The sequence below is a fragment of the Lissotriton helveticus genome, chromosome 6 (assembly GCF_964261635.1).
Source record: "Lissotriton helveticus chromosome 6, aLisHel1.1, whole genome shotgun sequence".
NCBI classification, from domain to species: Eukaryota; Metazoa; Chordata; class Amphibia; order Caudata; family Salamandridae; genus Lissotriton; species Lissotriton helveticus.
In genome coordinates, this window is record NC_136067.1 from 1,958,899,696 (window position 1) to 1,958,921,754 (window position 22,059).

Consider the following 22,059-nt stretch of genomic DNA (forward strand, 5'->3'; position numbering starts at 1 on the left):
CAGATTGGTATAGAGTGGAGCGGCTTGGAGTTGCCTAGAGTAGAGTGTGGTGGTGTGGAGGAGAGTGGCTTGCAGTAGAATGGCCTGGAGTTGAGAGGATTGGGTAGAGTAGAGTGGCATAGAGTAGAGTGGAGTGGTGTAGAGTGGCATAGAGTGGATAGTTGTGACATAAAGTAGAGTGGCTTAGACTTATGTAGAGTGGGGTACAGTGGAGTAGCTTAGAGTGGCATTGTATGGAAAGGAGTGGCATAGAATGGGGTGGAGTAGAGTGGAGTGGTGTAGAGTGGCCTAGAATACAGTGGTGCGAAGTGGAGAAGAGTGGCTTGCAGTAGAGTAGCATGGAGTAGAGTAGAGTGGAGTAGAATGGCATAATGTCGAATGGCATAGAGTAGAGTGGCGTAGAGTGGTGTAAAGTGGAGTGGTATAGAGTGGCATCCAGAGGCATTGTGTGGAATGGAGTGGCGTAGAGTAGGGTGGAGTAGAGTGGAGTGGCATAGAGTGGCGTAGAGTTACGTGGAGTGGCTTAGAGTAGAGTTAAGTGGAGTGGAGTGACGAGGCGTGGAGTGGTGTGGAGTGGTGTAGAGTAGAGTGGCTTGGCGCAAAGGGGATTGGCATAGGTTGGTGTACAGAAGAGTGGCGTGGAGTGGCATCGAGTGGCGTGGTGTAGAGTAGAGTGGGGTGTAGAGTGGAGTGGCGTAGAGTGGAGTGGCATAGATTGGAGTTCCATAGAGGGGAGTGGCGCAGAGTATAGTGGCATAGAGTGGAGTGGTGTAGACTAGAGTGGAGTGGCACAGAGTAGAGTGGCATAAAGTGACATAGAATTAAGGGGAGTGGAGTAGAGTGGAGTGGTGCAGAGTGGATGGGCATAGAGTAGAGTGGCACGGAATGGAGTATAGAAGCATAGAGTAGAATCCTTAGAGCAGAATGGCATATGGTGGTATATTGGAAGGTGGCGTTCAGTGGAGTGGCATAGAGTGCCGTACGGTGGCATTGTGTGGAGTGGTGTGGAGTAGAACGGTGTGGCGTCAAGTAGAATGGCGTAGAGTAGAGTGGTGCAGAATAGCATGGTGTTGAGTGGCGTATACTGGAGTGGCATAGAATGGAGTGTGTTAGAGTAAAGTGGAGTGTTGTAGAGTGGTGTAGAGTAGATTGGTGTGGTAAAGAGATGACTGGCATGGCAATGAGTAGAGCGGTGTAGAGAAGAATGGCATAGAGTGGAGTGGTGTAGAGTAGATTAGAGTGCAGCAACATAGAGAAGTGTAGCTCAGAGTAGTACAGTTGTGGATGTAAGTAACTAAAGCGTCAATAGAGATGGCAGATACGGAGAAAGCAACATAAATAGGAAGCTATATGCCTGTGTTAAAAGTAGGAAAGCACATTGCACTTCCTTAAATAATACTGAAACAAATAGTGTATTGCAAAAAGACAAGGAAGAACAGATGTACTTGGTCCAAGCTCCAATGATGAATAGAAGAAAGTAAGATAAACCTACAGTAGCTAAGCTAAGCTATCGGAAGAGGAGAAGGGCAATGTAAACAACAAAAAGTATGTTGTGAGCTGTTTCTAAGCCCACTAAATAGTAACCAGTACTTCTTGCAGCACAGCGCATACTCTGTGAGACCTAACAAACATTGGCAAAGTCCATAGGTAATGTATCTCAAAAATGCTAACTTGTTGATGATTTTGTCGATGCTTTCTTACAATCACATGTGTGTGACCCCTCAGCAGGATAAGTAGAGGTGGAAGAAGCAACATGGAGTGAAAGGGAGTGAGGTGAGGTTCAAGGGGAAAGCAGTACAAGGAGGAGAGCAAGAAAACACATTCACTCCCATGGAGTGCTTATAGAAAAAGAAGAAAGTAGTTCTCCTGAATGAAAACAAGGTCAGAAATGGAACAATAAAATCTCACCAGTCAGAACACTGTGAGACCAATGTGCTCCTGGGCGGGATATTTATATGAATAGATGGGAAAGGCGTCAAATCAGGACAGGGAAGGGAGACAGACAACAAAGCCATCAAATCAAATGCATGGGCCTGACACAAAGTCCACTATATCCATATTGAAAACAATAGATCTGGCTAACAGCTTACTGTAGCTGAGACCTAATGAGCGGCTCCACTCTGAACATAGAGTTTGACAGGGCTCATCCAGATTGTCTTGTCCCCGTACGACTTTCAGATGGTGTTCAACCTACTCAAGACACCTATGGCCACCTATGGGGGGGGCATAACCTTAGGGTGAATGCCCCGGGTTTGAAGAGAGATACGGATTAAATTCCTATTGCTCCCTACAGTGCAATTTCTCAAATGCAAGTTGTGATGGTGCAGCACTCACCCTTTTTAGGAAGCTTCAGCCCTCAAATTTCTGCTTCAGAGTATTTAAGGATCTACGACTATGCATGGAGTTCTTGGTATTTAGTCATATGGAATACTCTACGGTCATTCACTTTGATATATGGAGGCGGATTTAGGAACACTGCGGAGAAGTTGTGATTACAAAGGCATTTTTGAATTTTCTAGCTGAATAAAAACAATGAAGCTTTTTAATAAAAAATTGATACATATTGAAAATATCAAAAATTGGCTCATGAAGAATACAAAAACCCTTAGCCATTTTAATGTGGGGGGGGGAAGAGATTACATATAAAGGCCTGTTGTGGAAAAGAGCAGTAATTAGGGCTCTGCCAAAAACTGTCAGGACCTCCATCTACCCTATGAAGGCCAAACCGCCCTATTTGGAGCATCGTCAACTGAATATTTCCCGCCAGAGGAACCTCCACTGCCATGAGGTCTACAAAAGATGTGGTGACAACTCCACATAACCAGTGGCGTGGAAGCCACCCAATGTGGAGACACAAGTCCGCCCCCTCGTCTATCCACTTTAGGTCCATGAAAGTGTGGACAACTTTCATCAAAAGGTGAGTATAGTGTATCTACCTTGCAGGAACAGGCCATAGCATCTCAAGCAGACTATGCACGTTGATGCTGACTGTGTACCCCCTACTTTGGGCGGCACTTTCTCTGTGTGCACATTTGGTGGTGACATTTCCACCAGTTGCTTGCTTTGGCTGAATTTCCACCAGAGTATACAACCCCAAGCTGGCATTGGAGACACCTGTTTTGGTGGAGTAACTTTGCCACTGCTGAAGAAATCTCAAACAGCAGCAGAGGTATCACTGCAGGTGTGGCAGAAAATGTATAATGACTAAAATGGAAACTTGGAACTCCAGTTGCAAAACTCTTACTAGATTAGCCTGCACTGAGGTCAAGCCAGTCACTGTTCTCATAGAAGCCAGATAGTCTGGGAAGGGTTCACTGAACATCACTGGTCTGACCTACTAAGAAATAATACCTCCAGATGCATTTATTAGCCACAGGGCAAAATGCTTCTCTTCCTTACAGACTGCAATTGCTAAAAACAATCTGTGGTATTTTGTGTCCTGTAGTGATGCAACAAAATACACTTCAGTCTTGTGGTGTGGCCTCCTACAATGCCGGGGTCAATGCATTGGTCCTATAAAGTTCCCATCAGTTGGGCAGAATGCTGAGTAATTGTTGGGTCAGGGTACCAGGTTTCCACAAGTCAGAAAAAGTCAATACAATGGCACCAAATTACAATGTCTTGAGCTGGAGAGATTCCACACCAACAGTTGCTGGCGCCAATAGGATTCCCTCCCGCTTTATGATCAGTGGTTCATGAGCCCTGCAGCAGGTCTCCCAAACACAGCATTAGATGGAAACGTCTTCTCATCCTCAAAGACAAAGGGTCTGGACTCCTCCGTTTACGGGCACCGCTTTACAGATTTCCATTCGCTTGTGTCCCAGGAGCCAGACACCACAAAGCTCCAAGGTTTGCTACTGAGGATCAGGAAACAGACTGAGTGATCCTGGAAGCAACCAGGGTAGCTCCTCAGCTGGTCATGAAGTGCAGTGTTTCAAAATGCTCAAAGTGGCAATGCAGTTCACATTAAATGTAGACATAAAGCTTCAACTGGTGGGGCTGTCAGGTCCCTTAAATATGCATAGGTACACTTTTCATATCTGTAGCACTCAGACTATTTACAACAGGGAGGGTATCTGGGACTATTAGGGAGCTGGCTCTGTCAATGCTGTGACTGTCTGCAGCCTTCTAAATAACACTGTTCCTAATTGTTAACCACAGAGAGGTTCCACAGGGTATTGTGGGACTGTATTCTCTCCCCACTGAAATTACATAATACACCAATATAAAATCAACTTTATGTACTATTCTTAAACTATAAGAGAAGGAACCTATTTACTTGAAGTGAATAACTCTCTTACTTTTCCCTCAGAGCACCAGTTTTACCACAAGTGGGCCATTCTGTCAGACCCTGATGACATCACGGCGGGTCTAAAAGGCTACCTCAAATGCGATATCGCTGTGGTCGGCAAAGGAGACAACATTAAAACGCCCCACAAAGCCAACGAGACGGACGAGGACGATATAGAAGGGTAAGAGATTGTGGATTTAACAATACTTCCTAGCGCCTTGAAAGCCATCCCTGGGCCGCTTTATAAACAGAATCCAACCACGCCAACAGGGTGCGCGTTGATATTAGAAGTTTACAAGGTAGTTTGATCCTGAAAATATCAGGGTTGCAGTCCTGGTATCGCCACCTCTAGTTTCCAGACTTTTTGTAATTAGACTCTAAGTGTAATTTCAACCCGCGGATTCTCTGATAAAGGAATTACCAAGAATCCCAAGATAGAGGGGTGTTAATACCCCACCTAGTGTTTCCTTAATGCTGATTCCTGTTTGACCTGTTAGAAGCCCCACCCTCAAACTCAAACCTGATGAGGCAGATACTGCCATTGCCACTGATTCACTGAATTTTATAGCCTTATAGCTCGCTGCCGAAAGCTAAACCAGCTGTTAAAGGCCCTGAACTTTATGGGTCAAAACCACAGGAGAGGGCCTATAACGAGGAAGAGGGCCTTTAACAACTGGAATAGCGGGAGACAGAAGGGCTATACAGCTATTAGAACATCCCACCCTCTTATGGTAGAATTTTCTAAATTAAAAAGGGAGAAACATGAAGAACGGCGTTGTAATGTTGTAGCTCTGGCTTATAGCAGCCATTAGAAGCCCGGAGCCCCTCCATTGTCTTCAATGGAGCTCCCAACATTCCAGTGTTCGAATAGGTTTTACCACCTTTGTCTAAACTATGGCATTCTCAACACCAGTGCAATGTTTACTTACTTTTTGAATGTGTGCAGCTGGCAGGGGCGCTGGAACAAGTTTCAGAGTGGGGGTGCTGCCATCAACAGGGCCGGAAAAGTCTTAGTGGGCACCTGGGGCCTCATTTATGAGGCTGTGCGTCACTTTTACGCCACCGGTGCATCACTTTTTGTGACACACCAGTGGCGTAAAAAATGTGCCTTGTTGCGCCATATTTACAAAGTGACGTATCTACGTAGATGCGTCACTTTGTAAACCCCTGCGCCACATTATACCTGCACCAGGTATAATGTATGCAAGGGGGTCTTTTTGACGCAAGAAAGGGTCATGGAAGTGACGCAGTGAAATCTATAAGATTTCACTAAGCCATTTCTTGGCCGCTAATGCGTCAAAATCTTACACCTACTTCATGGCAGGCATAAGACTGATGCAGGCACTAACAACATGGGACCTGCCCATGTGAAGGTACACATTGCTGGAGTTGCGTCACTTTTGTGACACACTCCAGCAATGCATCACTTTTGCGCCTACAGATACCTCAGAAATACTGATGTATCTGTAACTCCTTGCGACATGATGCGTCATATTACAAATATAACGCACCAATCATGTCGCAAGGCGTGCGCACTGAGAAGTGACGCATCGCTGCTTTCACGCAGCGATGCGTCATTTCTCATAAATGAGACCCCATGTGTTTTCCTGGTGGGCTGGTGGGGTGGGGGCCAGTATTCTGCCCTGTGGGGGTCGGTTTTGTTACTGGGGGCCAGATTTGCAGTACTGCTGCAATATCAGCCCCCTGTAACAAGAGCGGGCCCGGAGCCGCAGTCGTGTAGCAATCTGCCAGGGACTGGTTGCTGTTCCCAATCCAGCCGCGGCCTTCAATGTTACATAAGTGAACTCACAGGAATTGTGAATAATCCAAGGAGCAACTGTAGCAAATAAACCACGCCCATTCAGTAAGAGAGTGATAATGGTGCAGAATGTGTCCAGAGGTGCATTTTAAGCCTACTTTAGCAAATATGGTAAATGAGTATGAATTGAAAGAGTACGCCGCACTCCTATTTAAAAACAGCCCATTTTCCACCGAAATGGCCACTAAATATGCACAGATACACTGTTTTATTGGTAACACTATATAGTGCACAAATAATAACATTTAGAAAACGGGTTTCAGCGAATATTTATCATTGGCGCATCACCAAGTAAAATGACTTGATTTCTTTTAAATCAATTAAAAACTTTATTTACTTCACACTTCATAATTAAAAATATGCTTCGTTTGGGCTTTCGTAATTGCTGATGTATTTTGAAATATCTGTGCATTTCTTTACAGGTATTTGAAATTGGCTGATTTAGAAAAAATGAGATGCTTTCCTTTCACACTCTTTGTATCCAGGAAGATTGCTTAGCAAAATCCTCTCACTTTGCAGTCCAAGAAATGTAAACAGACTTATGCTAAAAGAATAAGCAGTAGTTGGTCAGACACACCTGACATTTGACCTCATGTTTGAAAAACAGCCAATGAAACAAGATAAAAACTCAATTTACAGGCTCGCTATTGCTCTTTCGCCTTGTGAGCTGCAGCATTCGGGGACGATGGCGGTGCCTGCTCTGTTGAAAATTTGGTGGTGGCAGAGGTCTGGGGGGTCCCCAGAGTGGATGTTTTTCATGATCCTTAGGGTGTTGTCAGCGGTGAGGGTGGTCGAGTTGAGCAGTGTCAGCTGGGATCTGGAACATTCGGGTGCGGTGGCTGTGGTTGGGGTAGGTGGGTCCTGGATTGCGATGCTGTTGTAGATATCTAATATCCTGTGGTGGAAAATGGTGGCCAGGTTGTCACAGAGCTCTTGGGAGGGGGGATGTCTGTGATGTCCATACAGTGTTTGGTGAATTGATCACTCTGCAGTGTTTTTTGCTGTTGTGTGAATTGGCTTTGATGCGTTCCTGTATGGCAGTTTTATTGGAGGACAATACCAACACAAGTCCCCCACTTAGATTAGAGACAGTTGAGGGAAAACAAAAAACCTCCCAGGGTGCCAGTAGTGTCATGCCTCATCATCGGGTTCACCCTGACTCCTATGGACCATCATTTCCTTGCGACCCCCCATACTTGGAGCCGCAGGAGGGTTTTTTAATCTCTAAACCCCCTGGCCATATTCTATTAAGTGCTCCCTGAAACATGGTTGACGCCAACCTGACCTTTAGGAGTCAGTGTGAACCCGATGATGAAGCATGACATTACTAGAGTGTGTGAGGGTTATTTAACAAAAAGGAATTGCTACCTTTCCTGCGCCCAAGCGGTGGGAGGTTTTTTGACTTTTTCCCAACTGTCTCTAATTTAAGTGGGGTACTTGTGTTGGTATTGTACTTGACTTGGGAGGACGTATCCCTACTAGGAGCCCCTCTCCGCCCTTCCGGCCCTGGAGAAATTCTCTTCTCCTAGCAGCCATAGTTTGTGAGTTTTATTGGAGGTTCTGATGAGGTGGTGGTGTGTGGCGACGGCGGTCTTGAGGGCTGCGTGGTCCACCGTGTTCTTGCTGCTCCATCCATCGGTGGAGGTTGTGTGCTGAGGCGTTGACATACGTGGTGGTCGGCAGTGGGGTTTTGCTGAGGGAGGTGGCGAGTTGGTCTTCGGAGATCTTGTTCCAGCTTCTGCGCAGGTTGCGGTGGTGTTCGGTGGGTTTGATGAAGGAGAAGTGGACACAGTGGTGGTGTGTCCAATGTAGTTTAGAGGTGTGGCTGATGGATATGTTGCTGCCTGTTGAGAAGATGGGGTCACACATGTGTCCTGCTGAGTGGGTTGGGGAGGAGAGGAGGTATTTCAACCTGATGGTGGAGAGGTTCTCTAGTAGGGATGATGTCTACAGATGTCGAGGTTGTCAAGGTGGAAATTGAGATTGCCGACAAGGATGTAGTCAATTGAGGCAAGGGCGTGGTGAGTGATGAAGTCAGCTATGGCTATGCTGAAGAGGGGACGGGGTCCAGGAGGTCTGTAGACGGAGGGTGGAATTCAGGTTGGTCTGGATCTGAAAGTGGAGGTGTTCCATGTCCGGTGAGTGGTCAACAGAGGATGACATGTATGTGTGTGTTAGAAAAATCATGCTACAAAAGCCAAAGGCTTAAAAAAGCTTCACATCAAGTTGAATCTGAACACTAAAAAACAAGCTAATTTCCCCGTCATAAACATTAACACATGGAACCAAATGGCTGTGTATCCTTCCATGGACTGTCATGGGCTTGAAGGGTAGGCCATCTAAAAATGGATGAATGTACCCATCCTCAAAATACCATAGCTTTGGTGGACAGCCCACTGAGGCCATAGCAAACCATGGAAACACATGAAAGTATGAATGCCAGTGGCAGGGGTGGGGGGGGGGGGTGACCCAACGTCCACTCTCTCTCTGTACCTTTTATTCTACTTTTTTGAAGAATTTGTGGCATGAGGTCTTGATTGCAACTAACGTTATCTCTAGCCAGACCTGAAATCTCATGCAACTGATTTCACCATGCTGTGCAAAGGAAGAGTAAGTCACACTTAATACCACTGAAGTACAGAGTTCAGTCACAAAAACACAAATGCTTGATGTGTGCACCAAAAAGATATGATAATATGAATTGAATGTGTGACTCCTTACTAGCACTATCTCTCTGAGCCAAAGTGTGTGTGGGAGTCTTGAAATCTAGATTTCTGACAAAGTCAGTAAAGTTAGACTCAATATTGTGTCATCCTCCAATAATATTATAGCCTTACAGCCCACCATAGCGGGCTATTCGGCCGTTAAGCACCCACACATTAATTAAAGGCCGGAGCTGAAGGAAAGGGCCTTACAAGGTAGCAGGACTTTAATGCCGGCCTAGTCCAGGTACAGAGGGATATAAGGCTATTAGAACATTTCACCACTAGAGGACAGAATGTTCTAACCAACACAGCAAATGCCTCACGGATCCCGAGAGGACTGAAATCCCCTCAGGCTTCGCAAGGTCTTTGTTAACAGCAACAGCCCTGAAGGAAAACATTAGAATGTTGCAGCTCCGGGCTTCTCCCTGCCAATAGAAGCCAGGATCACTCCATTGTTTTTAAAAGAGCTCCCAACATTTCGATGTTCTAATATACTGTAGGGTAAGACCTGCTGGCCTCTGTCTCTCAGGACTCACCAATGATTTACTGGCAAAGTTTATTCAATGGAAGCCGAGGTCGCCTTGGGCAATGATAAAACCATGGTCTAGAAAAATATATGAAAAAGACAAGGGTGGTGAATCTGGCTCTCTCTTCCTTGATCAACAATTCTCTGTAATGAGGGTTGGGCCCAGAGGTCTAAAAAAATTGTAGTTTCACTTCAAAAACACAACTTTAGATCCAGGCAAATTGGCCAACTTGTGCCTGATTTTAAATTTTCTTACCAAATCAAAATATTTGGATCAGTGCTCACATCACATCACATCACATCACAGCTTCCATCTATCGCACAGTGTACTTGACCCACTCCAGTGGACCTTCCCAAGGTAGAAGTACTGAGGTATATTTGGTGGACTAACTGAAGCAAGTCAGTGATAACTGTGGGTGTGCTTATATTTTGAATCACTCCATATTTTACATCTACTGTGACATTCTTTCATCCACCCTAGTGGTCCAAAGGAACACTGTCATCCTCGGGTTTCCACTTTCTCTGCAATTACTTCCAACGCATTTCCATTGACCTGTTATTCGGTAGCCCATGCATGTTGAAATGTGGCGTCCAACAGGGTTCTTTACCAAGCTCTACTCTTTTCACCCTTTATGTGAGTCCTCTTGGAAGTCATGCCCCATTGTTAGGGTCGCAGCGCTCTTCCTATGTGAATGATTAGTGGAGAAGTGTGGCTCAATGGTTAGAGCGGCAGACCCTGATGCAGAGGTCTAGCCCGGGACCAGGGTTCAATTCCCCGCCTCGGCGGGTCTTGGGCTCAAAATTCCACAGACCTGATAATTCTCGCCTCGGTGCCTATTCCAATCATGGAGTCCCACTCTGCAACTCTGGGCAATAGCTTGCTTAATCTCCACAACGGCCCCCACAACGCTAAGGATGCCTGGCCTCCACCTTGGGGGTACCCAGGAGTGGACACCTCACAGGGAAAGCCAGGATGGGTTCCACAGCGGTATTCGTACAAGCGCCTTGAGACCCTTGCGGGTGAGTAGTGCGCTATACAAGTATCAATTTACATTTACATTAATGTCAGTGCACCATCGCTGTGTTAGTCTTGCAGTCCTGCTTTTCCGCACATTGAACTTTATCAGATCTGAGATACTAGCTTTAGTTACAAGGTACTCTGTGGACCCCAGTCTGATCACTCCCTGCCACAGGAACTTGGGATTTCAGATTAGAACACCCCTTTCATCCCAAATTTGAGGAAAAATTTAAATCCTCTTTTCTGTAACTTAACGTATTTATGCTAGCTGCTAAACTCAAGTAACCTTAGTGTAAACAAAACCTTGGATTCAGAATTTGAGAATTGAAAGTTTATTGCACAGTTAATTAAAACCAATGCGATACAGTACACAATAGAAAATTAAAATACTCATAAACCCATGCGCTTAAGATCAATTCAACACAATATTGCGATAAACATAAACAGTTCAGCATACAAAATGATGTTCTTTGCTGGCCGCCCACATTAGGCCTTTTATACTTCTCATCCACTCTGTGGCCTGTTAGTCTATTCATGTTTTTCCACAGTTTCCATTAAAATTTACAGGTGATTCATAAATTAAATCATGTATCCTGTTTGTAAATTATTCATTGATCAATTGTTAGTAGATTTTTTCCCACTACTTTTAAAAATTTCACAAAGCTGCAGCTCAGCTGAGGGTCCTGTGCTGAAAAGCAGGTTAGCACTGCACTCCTTCGTGTGCGTACCCCCTGAAAAATAAAATGGCGTTTCAGCAGGAGCTTTCTTTCTTCTTGCAGTTCTTCACACGTGCATAGCAGGTGCATCATGTCTTCAGCCCCAATGCCACATAGCCTGCATAGTGTTCCTGATTTGGATCTCAGCCAGTGAGGGAGGTGTAGTATGCATGGTAGCAGGCCCAGTCTATATCTTAAAAAGGACAATTTGGTTTTTTTTGTATAACCTAGACCAAGATAAGGCTGGGAGGCTTGTGTCAGGTATGTATTTAATACCATCCATGCGTGTGATCTTTTTGATAGAGTGGCTTTATCCTGGACCCATGACTGAAGCTTGATCGATTTCTTCACCAGTTTATTAATTGAATTATGATCTGCCGGGGACGCCCAGAGATCTGCCAGCCCGGTGCTCACTATGCTCTTTGCCAAATATTTTGCTGCTGGTGAGTTTTGGGTCTGCTCTAGTTCTTTCCATAAGTATTCATTTAATGTTCCTTCAGTCGTTTTTCTTACTTTGTTCCATGAGCAGATATATGCCCCTTGTCGTGCCAAAACCTGTGACCGAACACCAAACTCCAATCTGATCTGTGCTGGGGAGGATCGTTTTGGGAGGCCGAAGATGATTCTGTATGCCATCACTATTGTAGTATCAAGTGTTACGGCGTCTCTGCCACGGTGGGCCTCACTCCCATAAGTTAGTGTTGGTAGTAATTTTGCACATATGACATGTAGTAGAGGGGTCAGAGAAGGGCCCGAGAGGTTGTTGTTTAATGTTTTTAAGGCGATTGCCATAGCAAGGCCCTTACCTCTTATACTGGCCCTTTGTTCACTGAATTGGCCACCCCTATCAATCTTCACACCTAGATATTTATACGACGAGGTGTCTTTGATGCGGATGTTATTCCAGAACCACGAGAAGCTTTTCTTATGTTTGATCCTGCTGATTGTCATTGTTTGCGTCTTCTCGAGGTTCGCTGTTAGATCGTTTAGCTCGGAGTATCTCTGGGTTGTGTTTAAGAGGTTTTGAAGCCCTACTCTGGTATGGCTTATTAACACCAGGTCGTCTGCATATAGGAGGCATGGTAGATTTAGGCCTCCTAATTTTGGCGAGTGTGAGTTACAGTTGTTTAATAGGGGCACAAGATCCACCAGGAGCAGATTGAACAGTGTGGGTGCCAACACGCAACCCTGCTTAAGGCCGTTGTTAGTTTGTATCCGCCTTGACAGCATTGAGCCGTCCCCCACCTTAATCTGGATCCAAGAGTCTGTATGTAGGTTGATTAATGGCTCCAGCAACCCTTTTGGGATGCCCCAATCCTTGAGTTTTGTCCATAATAAATTGCGGTTGATGTTGTCAAAAGCAGCCTTATAGTCTATGAAGCAGAGGTGCAGGGGCATTTTTTTCATCTCTGCCTTATCTATAAGCATGCTCATAGACAGTATGTTTGTTGTTGTCCCCACAGCTTTAACGAAACCTGTTTGATTAACAGGTATGAGAGACTTCCTTGTGGCCCATGCCTTTAGTTCTTCCAGTATTAGACCTGCAAAATACTTCGCATCATTATCGATTAGGGCAACTAACCGATAATTTTGAGGAAGACCTCTATCCCCTGCTTTATATATGGGGGCAATAACGGAGCCCCTCCAAGTGTCTGGTAGGATGTTAGTATACCTGATCTCCCAAAAGAGGGGTTCCAATGCCGCTGCCCAATAATCTGTGTCTTGTTTAAAAAGGACGGGCGGAATCCCATTTGGACCAGGCGCACTTTCCCTTCTTCCTTTCTTTATTTGCCGCTTTATTATAGGTTCCAGAGATATATTATCTGCATCCCCTGCCATGTCCTGTTTAGTTTGGCACATTTGTAGCTTATTGCCGACATCATGGGATCGTGAGATGAGAGTTTTCCTCAGAATCTGATTGGGCGACAGATCTCGGTTGAAGTGGTTTTCAAGAAACGCTGCCCAGGTTGCTTCTGCAATGTTAGATGTAACCTCCATTTTTGCATGGTGAGTTAATGCATTTATTTTTTCCCAATAATTTGCACTGTCATTCTTTTTTATGTCCTCATGTAGTCTTGCCCATAGTTGTTCCTCTTTAGTTCTGTTTGCTTCCCATTTTAGTTTTTTTAGTGAGGCTTTTAGTTTAGAGAGTTGATGCAGTGTCCCTTTGTTGTTCTGGTCCTGCTGTGCTGCTCTCATTAGCTTAGAGATTGAGTATTTCATTTCTTTTACTTTCCCTCAATATGCTTGGGGAAGGGTGCCCAGGTGTCCTGTTGTCAGAGTCAAGTTGACTGCAAGTGCAGCTGTTGCTGAGGGCCCGATTTCTTTGGCCATCGCAAAGCTAGTTATAGCTACATATGTTACCAAGCCTCCTCTTAAGTGTCCATACTTGGCTAGACTCTTTGCGCCGGAGAAAAAGCGTAGGTATCCCTGGAGGTGCGGAGGCTCAGCAAGCCAGGTTTCTTGTAGCGCGATTAAATCAAAGGACCGTATATAAGCTATGAAGTCCAAGTCAAGCATTTTGGATGCTTGGCCATTTATGTTCCACGAACATAGAGACAGTTGATCCTGTAGGTGCTCCGTTTTTGTCCGCTGTGCTTGTCAATTGCTGTTTATTATGGTTCTCACGAACCGTCTTTGTTCCTGCCACCCGTTAGGGGCTCGTCGTCCATGTCGCTCCCCTAGAGTGAGTTCAAAGAACCCATTTCTATCAGTGCAACTTGGCCCGACAGCACCCCTAACAAAACCTTGGAGGTCCCCCTGTACTAAGGAAAGACATAGACCTTAATACAAGTAGTTGCAGTGATTGAACCCAGAACTAAACAGGGTACTGCATTTGTACTGTATGCAGCAAGTAGGCGCAGTTGGAACCACCTTCGCGCTTGCACAAAACTCTACGGGGCATATTACCAAGAACCTCGTTAAAATTATCGCCGTTTTAGCAACAGGAACCTGCAGCTAAAAGTAAGATAATTTTAAGGAGGTTCTTGCTAATAGGCCCCTACCTGATTTACCAAACCTTCAATGAGTAAATGTGTCTTACTTCTGACAAAGCTAGGCTTTAGTCAAGTGACATTTTGTTGAATTGCACCCTGGGATTGTTTGCCCGGGATTCTCAAGTTGATCACACCCAGGTGCACAGGTTAGAAGGATGGGTCTATAGATCTCTCACTGGTACAAAGAATATCATAGTATAGGTGGGCAAATCCAGCCCAGATATACGTGTGTATGTTGGTGGTATTTGTATAAAGGGAAAGATATGGAAAGGAAGCTGGGTTCTGAGAGGAGAGGTAGGCCCTTCCTTCCTTCTTAGTAAGTTGATCCAATCATTAGCATTACATCACCATCACTGACATAATTTAGTTTAATGATATTTTATTAGAAAGAATAACTTATCACAAGCAACGACAGGGTTTTGCATGTTTCTTCAGTACCTTTATCACTCTACACATGAAGCAAACTCAGTTGATTGAATCATTAATACTTCCGGGTGAATGGTCCTGACTGCCGGTCTGTCTCCACCCTGCAGTAACCTGCTCCTTCCTGACGGGGTGCCCTCGGAGAGGCAGTGGGCGCGCTTCTACATTAAGATATACCGCGCAGAGGGGCTGCCCCGCATGAACACCAGCATCATGGCCAACGTGAAGAAAGCCCTCATCGGAGAGAACAAGGACCTGGTCGACCCTTACGTACAGGTGTCCTTCGCAGGACAGAAGGTGAGTGATGCAGGCGCAGGTACGTGAGCTGACATCCGGTTACCTGTCTACCGCCCTAGTGGCGTATGGGCAGTTGCACTACCCTGGTCCACGCTGCAACAGTCTCTCTCTTTCTCTCCTTCACGAGTTTGATTTCAGTCTCTCTCCATTTCTCTCTTTCCATCTATCATCCACTCTCTATTTTGAACAAACTCTTGCAATATATAGTCCTTTTATATCTTTTGCTTTCCCTTCTCACATTATTTTACTCTCACGCTATCCCTTTCTTCCTCATACACTCACCTGCATCACCATTTCTTCATCTTTCCTTTTATTTTTGTTTTATATCTTTGTTTCCTTCTTTTTCCAGCTTTGTCTTCCTTTTATGTTCTCTCCCATTTCGCACTCTCTCGCTGGCACAATCAATCCCTCTCTTCTCTTTCACACTATTTTTCTGTCTTTCTCTTTCTCTCTCTCACTAGCTGTCTCCTACGCCCTCCCTCCATCCTTCACCCTCTTTCTTTCTTTTCTATTGTCTCTATTTTCTACATCTCTGTTACTTGTATGTTTTCGCAATATCTGTTCTTTCTCTCTTTATCAGTCTCATCCAACCCTCTTCCTCTTATCGATGTTTCGCCCTCTCTTTAATATCATTCTCTCTTTATCTTCCATCTGCCTGCCTCTTTCATGCTTTCTCATTTTCTCTACTCACATTTCTTTCTTGCTCTTCCCTTCTAGCTAGCTCTATTGATCTCCCTCCATCCCCTTCTCCCTCTCCTCTGGTGCTTTCTTTACTGCACTCTGTATCTCTCATGTTTTTATCGCCCTCATCTTCTCTCTTTGTCTTTATCGAGCTGCCTCTTGTTTTTTTTTTGTTTTCTCCTTCTTACTCCCTCTATTTCCGTCTCTTCTACTTACACAATGCTTATCATATTTACTCATACTACTGGAAACCACTGTGAAATGCGTCTGCTACTGAGCTGTAAATTACCTCCATGTACTATGGACTTGAACTATGTTCAAGCTTGCAGGATATGGGCCTGACTTAGATCTTGGCAGACTTGTTACTCCATAAAAAGTGTGACAAATATCCTGTCCGTCGAAATATAAATCCCATTATAAATCAGGCCCTATGTATGTCCAGATCAGCCAAAGGGGGAAGAGGCGCTCTGCAGATTAAGAATTTATCAGCTTTTCTGATATCAAAGCCTCTAGGAGATTTGAGCCTTGTAGGAGATAGGTCTTAACACTCCTACTGAATTACTACTGTATGAAATAGTCCAAATTACCCTACTCATCTGTATGTGTTAACTTTGAACCTGGCAAATAAATTGTCTTTCCATCAGCTGCAAGTCTATCAAGCAATCACTGCTAAACCACAAATATGTTGGGACCAGACACGTCCCAGTGGCTCACAATGGGCCAGGTCGACAGAAAAATACAGACAATCAGTAATGAACAAAGTCTTACCAGAGTACGATAGGCAACTTCAGCAGTCACAGGTTTGCAGACCTACTCCTGGAAAAAGCTTTGTCTATTTGCACTAAAGTTTATTCAGAAAAACTCTCCCATGTGCAATTTTACATATAAAACTGGGAGATATCTTTGTATATAACCAGTAACTCTTTTTCTATTTTTTCCAACAGGGAATATATTTTTCCTGTGGAAAAACCCTTCGTCTATGTACCCATCATTTTATTGGGCACTTTGGCATCCCATTCAATGGTCCTGAGCTCTAGGTGGTCCCTCAGAAAAAGTGGTAGGCTGGACTGGTATCTCATAGACACTCATAGCTCCCCCCTGTGAAAATGATGAGGTGTCCTTGAGTCTCGAGTATCTCATAGACACTTAGGGCCCGATTCACAGAACTAACTTAAGACAAAATCCTAAACTTACTACCATTTTGTTATTCACAGAAGGCACTTACTCATTTTGGTATTCACAGAAGGCACTTACTCATTTCGGAATTCACAGAAGTTAGGAATCCTAACTTTAAGACTTTCGGTATTCACAGAAGGCTTTTAGGAGTCCTAAAGTTAGGATTCCTAACTTTAGGACTCCTAAAAGCCTTCTGTGAATACCAAAAGTCTTAAAGTTAGGATTTTTCTCAGTTTAGGAGTCCTAAAGTTAGGACTCATAACTTCTGTGAATACCGAAATGAGTAAGTGCCTTCTGTGAATACCAAAATGAGTAAGTGCCTTCTGTGAATACCAAAATGGTAGTAAGTTTAGGATTTTGTCTTAAGTTAGTTCTGTGAATCGGGCCCTATGAGTGCCCCCCGTGATAAGGAGTTCCTGAGACCCCGATATCTCATAAACACTCATAGCTCCCCCTGTGGAAGGGACAAGGAGTCCCTGAGGCTCTGGTATCCCATAGACACTCATAGCCCTACCCCTCCCTCCAGAAGGGATCAGGACTCCCTGAGACTCCGGTATCTCATGGACCCTCAGAGTGTCCCCCGTAGAAGAGATGAGGAGTCCCTGAGACTCCACTATCTCATAGACACTCTTAGCCCCCCCGTGGAAGGATGAGGAGTCCCTGAGAGTCTGGTTTCTAATAGACACTCACACCCCCTGTTGAACATGATGTGGAGTCCCTGAGACTCCGGTACCTCATAGACACTCATACACCCCCCCCCCCTAGTGAACTTGAGGAGTTCCTGAGATTCTGGTCCTGTGGTATGGCCTGGTCACAGGGCTCCATCATTCAGCACCATTAGGGGTGTTCCCCGGTCCACCCATAATTTGTAAAAATCAAAGAGGCTCAATGAGGTGGTTGGTGAAATTGCAATATATGGTAAAGTCATCGGAAAGCAGTCATCTCTGTGATTCGTAAGCTTTGCTGGAGAGCCTATACTCCTCCTTACTGACATATAGCGCAAAGAGCAAAGCTTTCCTATCTAACCCCCTCAACAGAGGCTTTCTCGTCTCTGGCACTGATCTGTGTACCCTCTTGCCTACGACAGGGGAAAACGTCAGTGCAGAAGAGCAGCTACGAGCCCATGTGGAACGAGCAGATCATTTTCACAGAGATGTTCCCGCCACTGTGTAAGCGCATGAAAATCCAGATTCGAGACTCCGACAAGGTGAACGACGTGGCCATCGGCACTCACTTCATCGACCTGAGGAAGATCTCCAACGAGGGAGACAAAGGTAGGTGCCGAAACAGAGGAAACACAGACCAGAGGAAATACTGCGTCGACCTACCTCATCAGCAGAGGGTAGTCACAGTACTACTGCTGTCTACTGCTTGCCCTTTGGTACTACAATAATTAAATACATAACATACAAAATGTACAAATAATTAAAATAAAAGAAAATGTTAGGGTGGGTTTGTGATATATATATTGTTTGAGAATTATTATGTATAAATTAAAGTAAGAAATTTACATTCTTTTATTATTTAATACGTGTGTAATTCGATTAGTTTATGCGCTGTAACGTTTTACGTTATTAGTTCCATGATAATACTTATAAATGTTTTAAATTATTTGACATTTATGTACATACAATAACATATTTTTTATATTAAAAAAACAATAAACTTAAATTTCCCTATACTTTCCCAAATGGAGATCTTCACTTGGGTGGGAAATATTTCATCGAGAGGTGAAACGCTACTTTACACTCATAATTTCTGTTGTGAGGAAATATAATTCTACACCTAGATGTGAATCTCCACTACCGAGTCGTCAATAGCAAAGAAGTTGAGAGTTACACCTAGGAGTTGTTGCAGGTAAACACAAAGTAAATAAACACATGTATATTTACATTTTACATTTGTGAATCAGGCTCAAAGTGTTTCCATGGAAAGTAGCAGCTTCAAAGACCCAAAAACATCAGCACACAACTTAAAAAGTTACATTCAGGGGCCGATTCCGATCCGGTAAAATCCCCGTCCGTACGAATCGTATCCGGAGCCGTTTCCGTACGACTCGTACAGACGCCGTACGACCGGACGATTCCGATCCCGATCGGCCGACCCGGACGCGATTCGTACGGTACACGTCGATTCGTACGGAAAAGCGCACGATCACCTACACACCGTACGGCGCGTACCCCCCATGATCGCAGGGGTACGCGCCGTACCCCTGTGATCATGCGGGGTACGTGCCGTACACCCAGCGTACACGGGGTACGTGCCGTACACCCACCATACATGGGGTAGGGTGCGTACCCCATGTACGCTGGGTGTACGGCACGTACCCCACATGATCACAGGGGTATGGCGCGTACCCCTGCGATCATGGGGGGTACGTGCCGTACCCGGGGGGGGGCGTTCCGTACCTTTTTCGGCGCGAACTCTGCGTTTACGACTGTTTTTGGCTCCCGTAGGAAAAGGGTCGTACGGCGCGTACCCGACACGAATCGTACTTGCTGGGTCGTAAAAACCAGCCGTGAACCGTAGTGATGTCGCGTACAGCCGGTTCCGAGTGAGACTCGTACGGAGATTTGAGTCGTACGGAGTCCTGTACGACTCGTACGGAGTTTGGCACCTGGTACGGATCGTACTTCGTCGTACGTACGGGACGTCTACGGGTACGATTCGTATGGGGAAAAAACTCTCCGTACGACGATTCGGAACGCATTTTACCGGATCGGAATCGGCCCCTCAGTGTTTTCAATGAGTGGGAATTGAGAGGGTGTAATTGCTCTATAGTTAGGCTGAAATAAGTGGATAATAATCTCCCAATGTTATTCTGACAACACTAGGGGAAGAATCTGTTTGGAGCTCATTCATAGTTTTAATTTTTTTCTTTTTTACAATTTCATACAGCTCAAACTTGGCTGAAGGGCTAGAGAGTGCTTTACTTGAGAGCCAGATAATGTTACACATTGTTTAGGCATCAGGATATTAAGAGCCTCATTTATGAGACCCCTTGCGCCGTCGGAACGTCACTTTTTGTGACCATCCGTGCCTCAGGAGCTTGCTCCATATTTATGAGGCAGCACTAAGCCACTTTTATTGTCTTAATGCTGCCTCGTAATTATTGCTCTCTTTAACGCAGTTTTCTGTGTTAAAGGGGCATGCAATGGGTGTTGCTGGAGGCGTTCCCAGCAACATACATGTTTTTTTGACATTGTCCCAGATCTTTGAAAAATTGTAAGTTTGAGGGTGCACCAAAAACTTTCGCTTCCCCAGGGGAGGCATAAGGGACGCACAAGGGGATAAATATCTTTATTTCGCCTCCTTTTCCTATATGTGCTGCATTTGCATTTTTTGAGGAAAAAGCCTCTTGTGTTTGTTTTCGTGCAGGACGGTTTGCCTGCATTGGCACACGGCAGCCCATTATGCGCCAGCGCAAGAGATAATGACAGGAATGCGCTGTATCTGCACTTTTCTTTTGCCGTAGGGCAGCGCAGCAGGAAGGCCTGAGGCGCTGCCCTACGGCAAAAAGTCATAAATGAGGCCCAGAGTGATTTGCCTAAAATCACAGGACGTTGAGCCTAGGTCAGGACTCAATCCTGGTTCACTAGTTTCAAAGTCGGCAGCTCAGGCCCTTATGCCTCATGTCCTCTGCCACAGCGACCGACTTTGAAACTGGCAAGTCCTGGCCTTTGCTCAAAGTCCTGCAATTCTGAGCGAACGACTTAAACTCCCCAAGTATTAACAATGTGTAACATAACCTGGCTCTATGTAAAGCGCTCTAAGGCTCTTGGCCAAAGTTGGTGCTCTACAAAAGTACAAGCAATACATAAATAAGCTGATCACAGATGCATGATCAGCAAAAGTGTGGCCTGTAAAATGGCGAGAGTTTTAATTTACTACAGAATAATTGAATATAGAAGCTTGTTCTAAGGGCTGATTATTTGATCTTTGACAAAGTTTGAGGCTACTCCTGGCAGCACTATTCACGGGCACCTCAGAGTCAGATCAGCCTCAACCCAGAATGTTTTATCCATCAGGGGTGGTACAGTTCCTCGTGGAAGTGGTACTTTTTTATTTTTCTGCAGTTGATTTTAGTTGGAGCTTTTAATTTTCATGCCACCTCTATGTGTTTGTGATGTCTGGTATATAAAAAAAGTATATAAAATAATAGCACAAATATTAATTTCAATAATCATGGTAATAATAATCATGATAATCATAATCACAATAATAATCAAAATAATAATCTATTAATAATCATAATCATACAAATTAAACGAATGCCGCTGCTGGGACTACCATGTCTACTATGACTATTAATAATAATGATACTCATGATAATGATATTATTAATAATAATAATAATAGTAATAATAATAATAATCCTAATAATAATAATGATAAGATTACTTCTACTGTTATTAATAATAATAACAATATTATTAATACAAAACAATACTAATTAAAATGTAAACATTGCTACTACTACTATGAACAATAATAACAACAATAAGACTAAAATGACTGCTACTGGTGATCATAATAACAAACATTATAGCACAAATTACAGTATTATTAATTGTGGTAATAATAATATTGATAACAATAATAATCACAATGATAATAAAATAAGAAGCTATTAATAATCATAATCATACTAGCTAAACCAATGCTGATGCTAGTGCTACTGTGTTTACTATGACTAATAACAATACTGCTAATAATAATAACCTTACTTCTACTGCTACCAATAATAAGTACAATATTAAGAATACCAATAATTATAAAAATGTAAACAATGCTACTACTACTACTATGATAACTATGAACAATAATACCAACAATAACACTAATATTACTATTCGTCCTACTAATAATAACAAAAATAATAATTTAAACAATGCTGCTGCTTCTGCTACCTTTATAACTAACGGAATAAGAACAACTACTATTACTACTACTACTAATAATAATATTAATAATAAAAGAATACAAAAATATACAAATTAATATCTCATTTTCTGACCAAATGTCTTTCATCGCTCAAGAAAGGGTCGATCATACAACCACTTATTCTTATTTTTAACTCAGGTTTTTTGCCCACACTCGGCCCCGCTTGGGTGAACATGTACGGCTCAACTCGTAACTACACCTTGATGGATGAGCACCAGGACCTGAACGACGGACTCGGTGAGGGGGTTTCGTTCCGAGCCCGGTTACTGCTCAGCCTGGCAGTAGAGATTTTGGACATCGGCTCCCCAGATCTAACCAGCTCAACAGAAGTACAAATGGAACTAACTCAACCCATCACTGACGTGAGTATCCCCACTACGCTCCTACCATGGCCATCTACCTATAGACTGAACACAGGGCTGTCACCATTAAGCTGCGGATGTCACATTATTTGTGTACTCTACATA

General features: G+C 44.1%; 1 protein-coding gene across 1 annotated transcript in view; it reads left to right on the top strand.

Moving 5' to 3' along the window:
- OTOF (otoferlin) overlaps positions 1-22,059 on the top strand; it is a 1,162,910-nt gene that overhangs the window by 908,133 nt on the left and 232,718 nt on the right. Inside the window, exons 12-15 of the mRNA XM_078649977.1 lie at positions 4,313-4,472; positions 14,605-14,791; positions 17,736-17,922; positions 21,731-21,954. Of these exons, the coding sequence (XP_078506103.1) occupies positions 4,313-4,472; positions 14,605-14,791; positions 17,736-17,922; positions 21,731-21,954 (758 nt within the window). The remainder of the gene's footprint in view (positions 1-4,312; positions 4,473-14,604; positions 14,792-17,735; positions 17,923-21,730; positions 21,955-22,059) is intronic.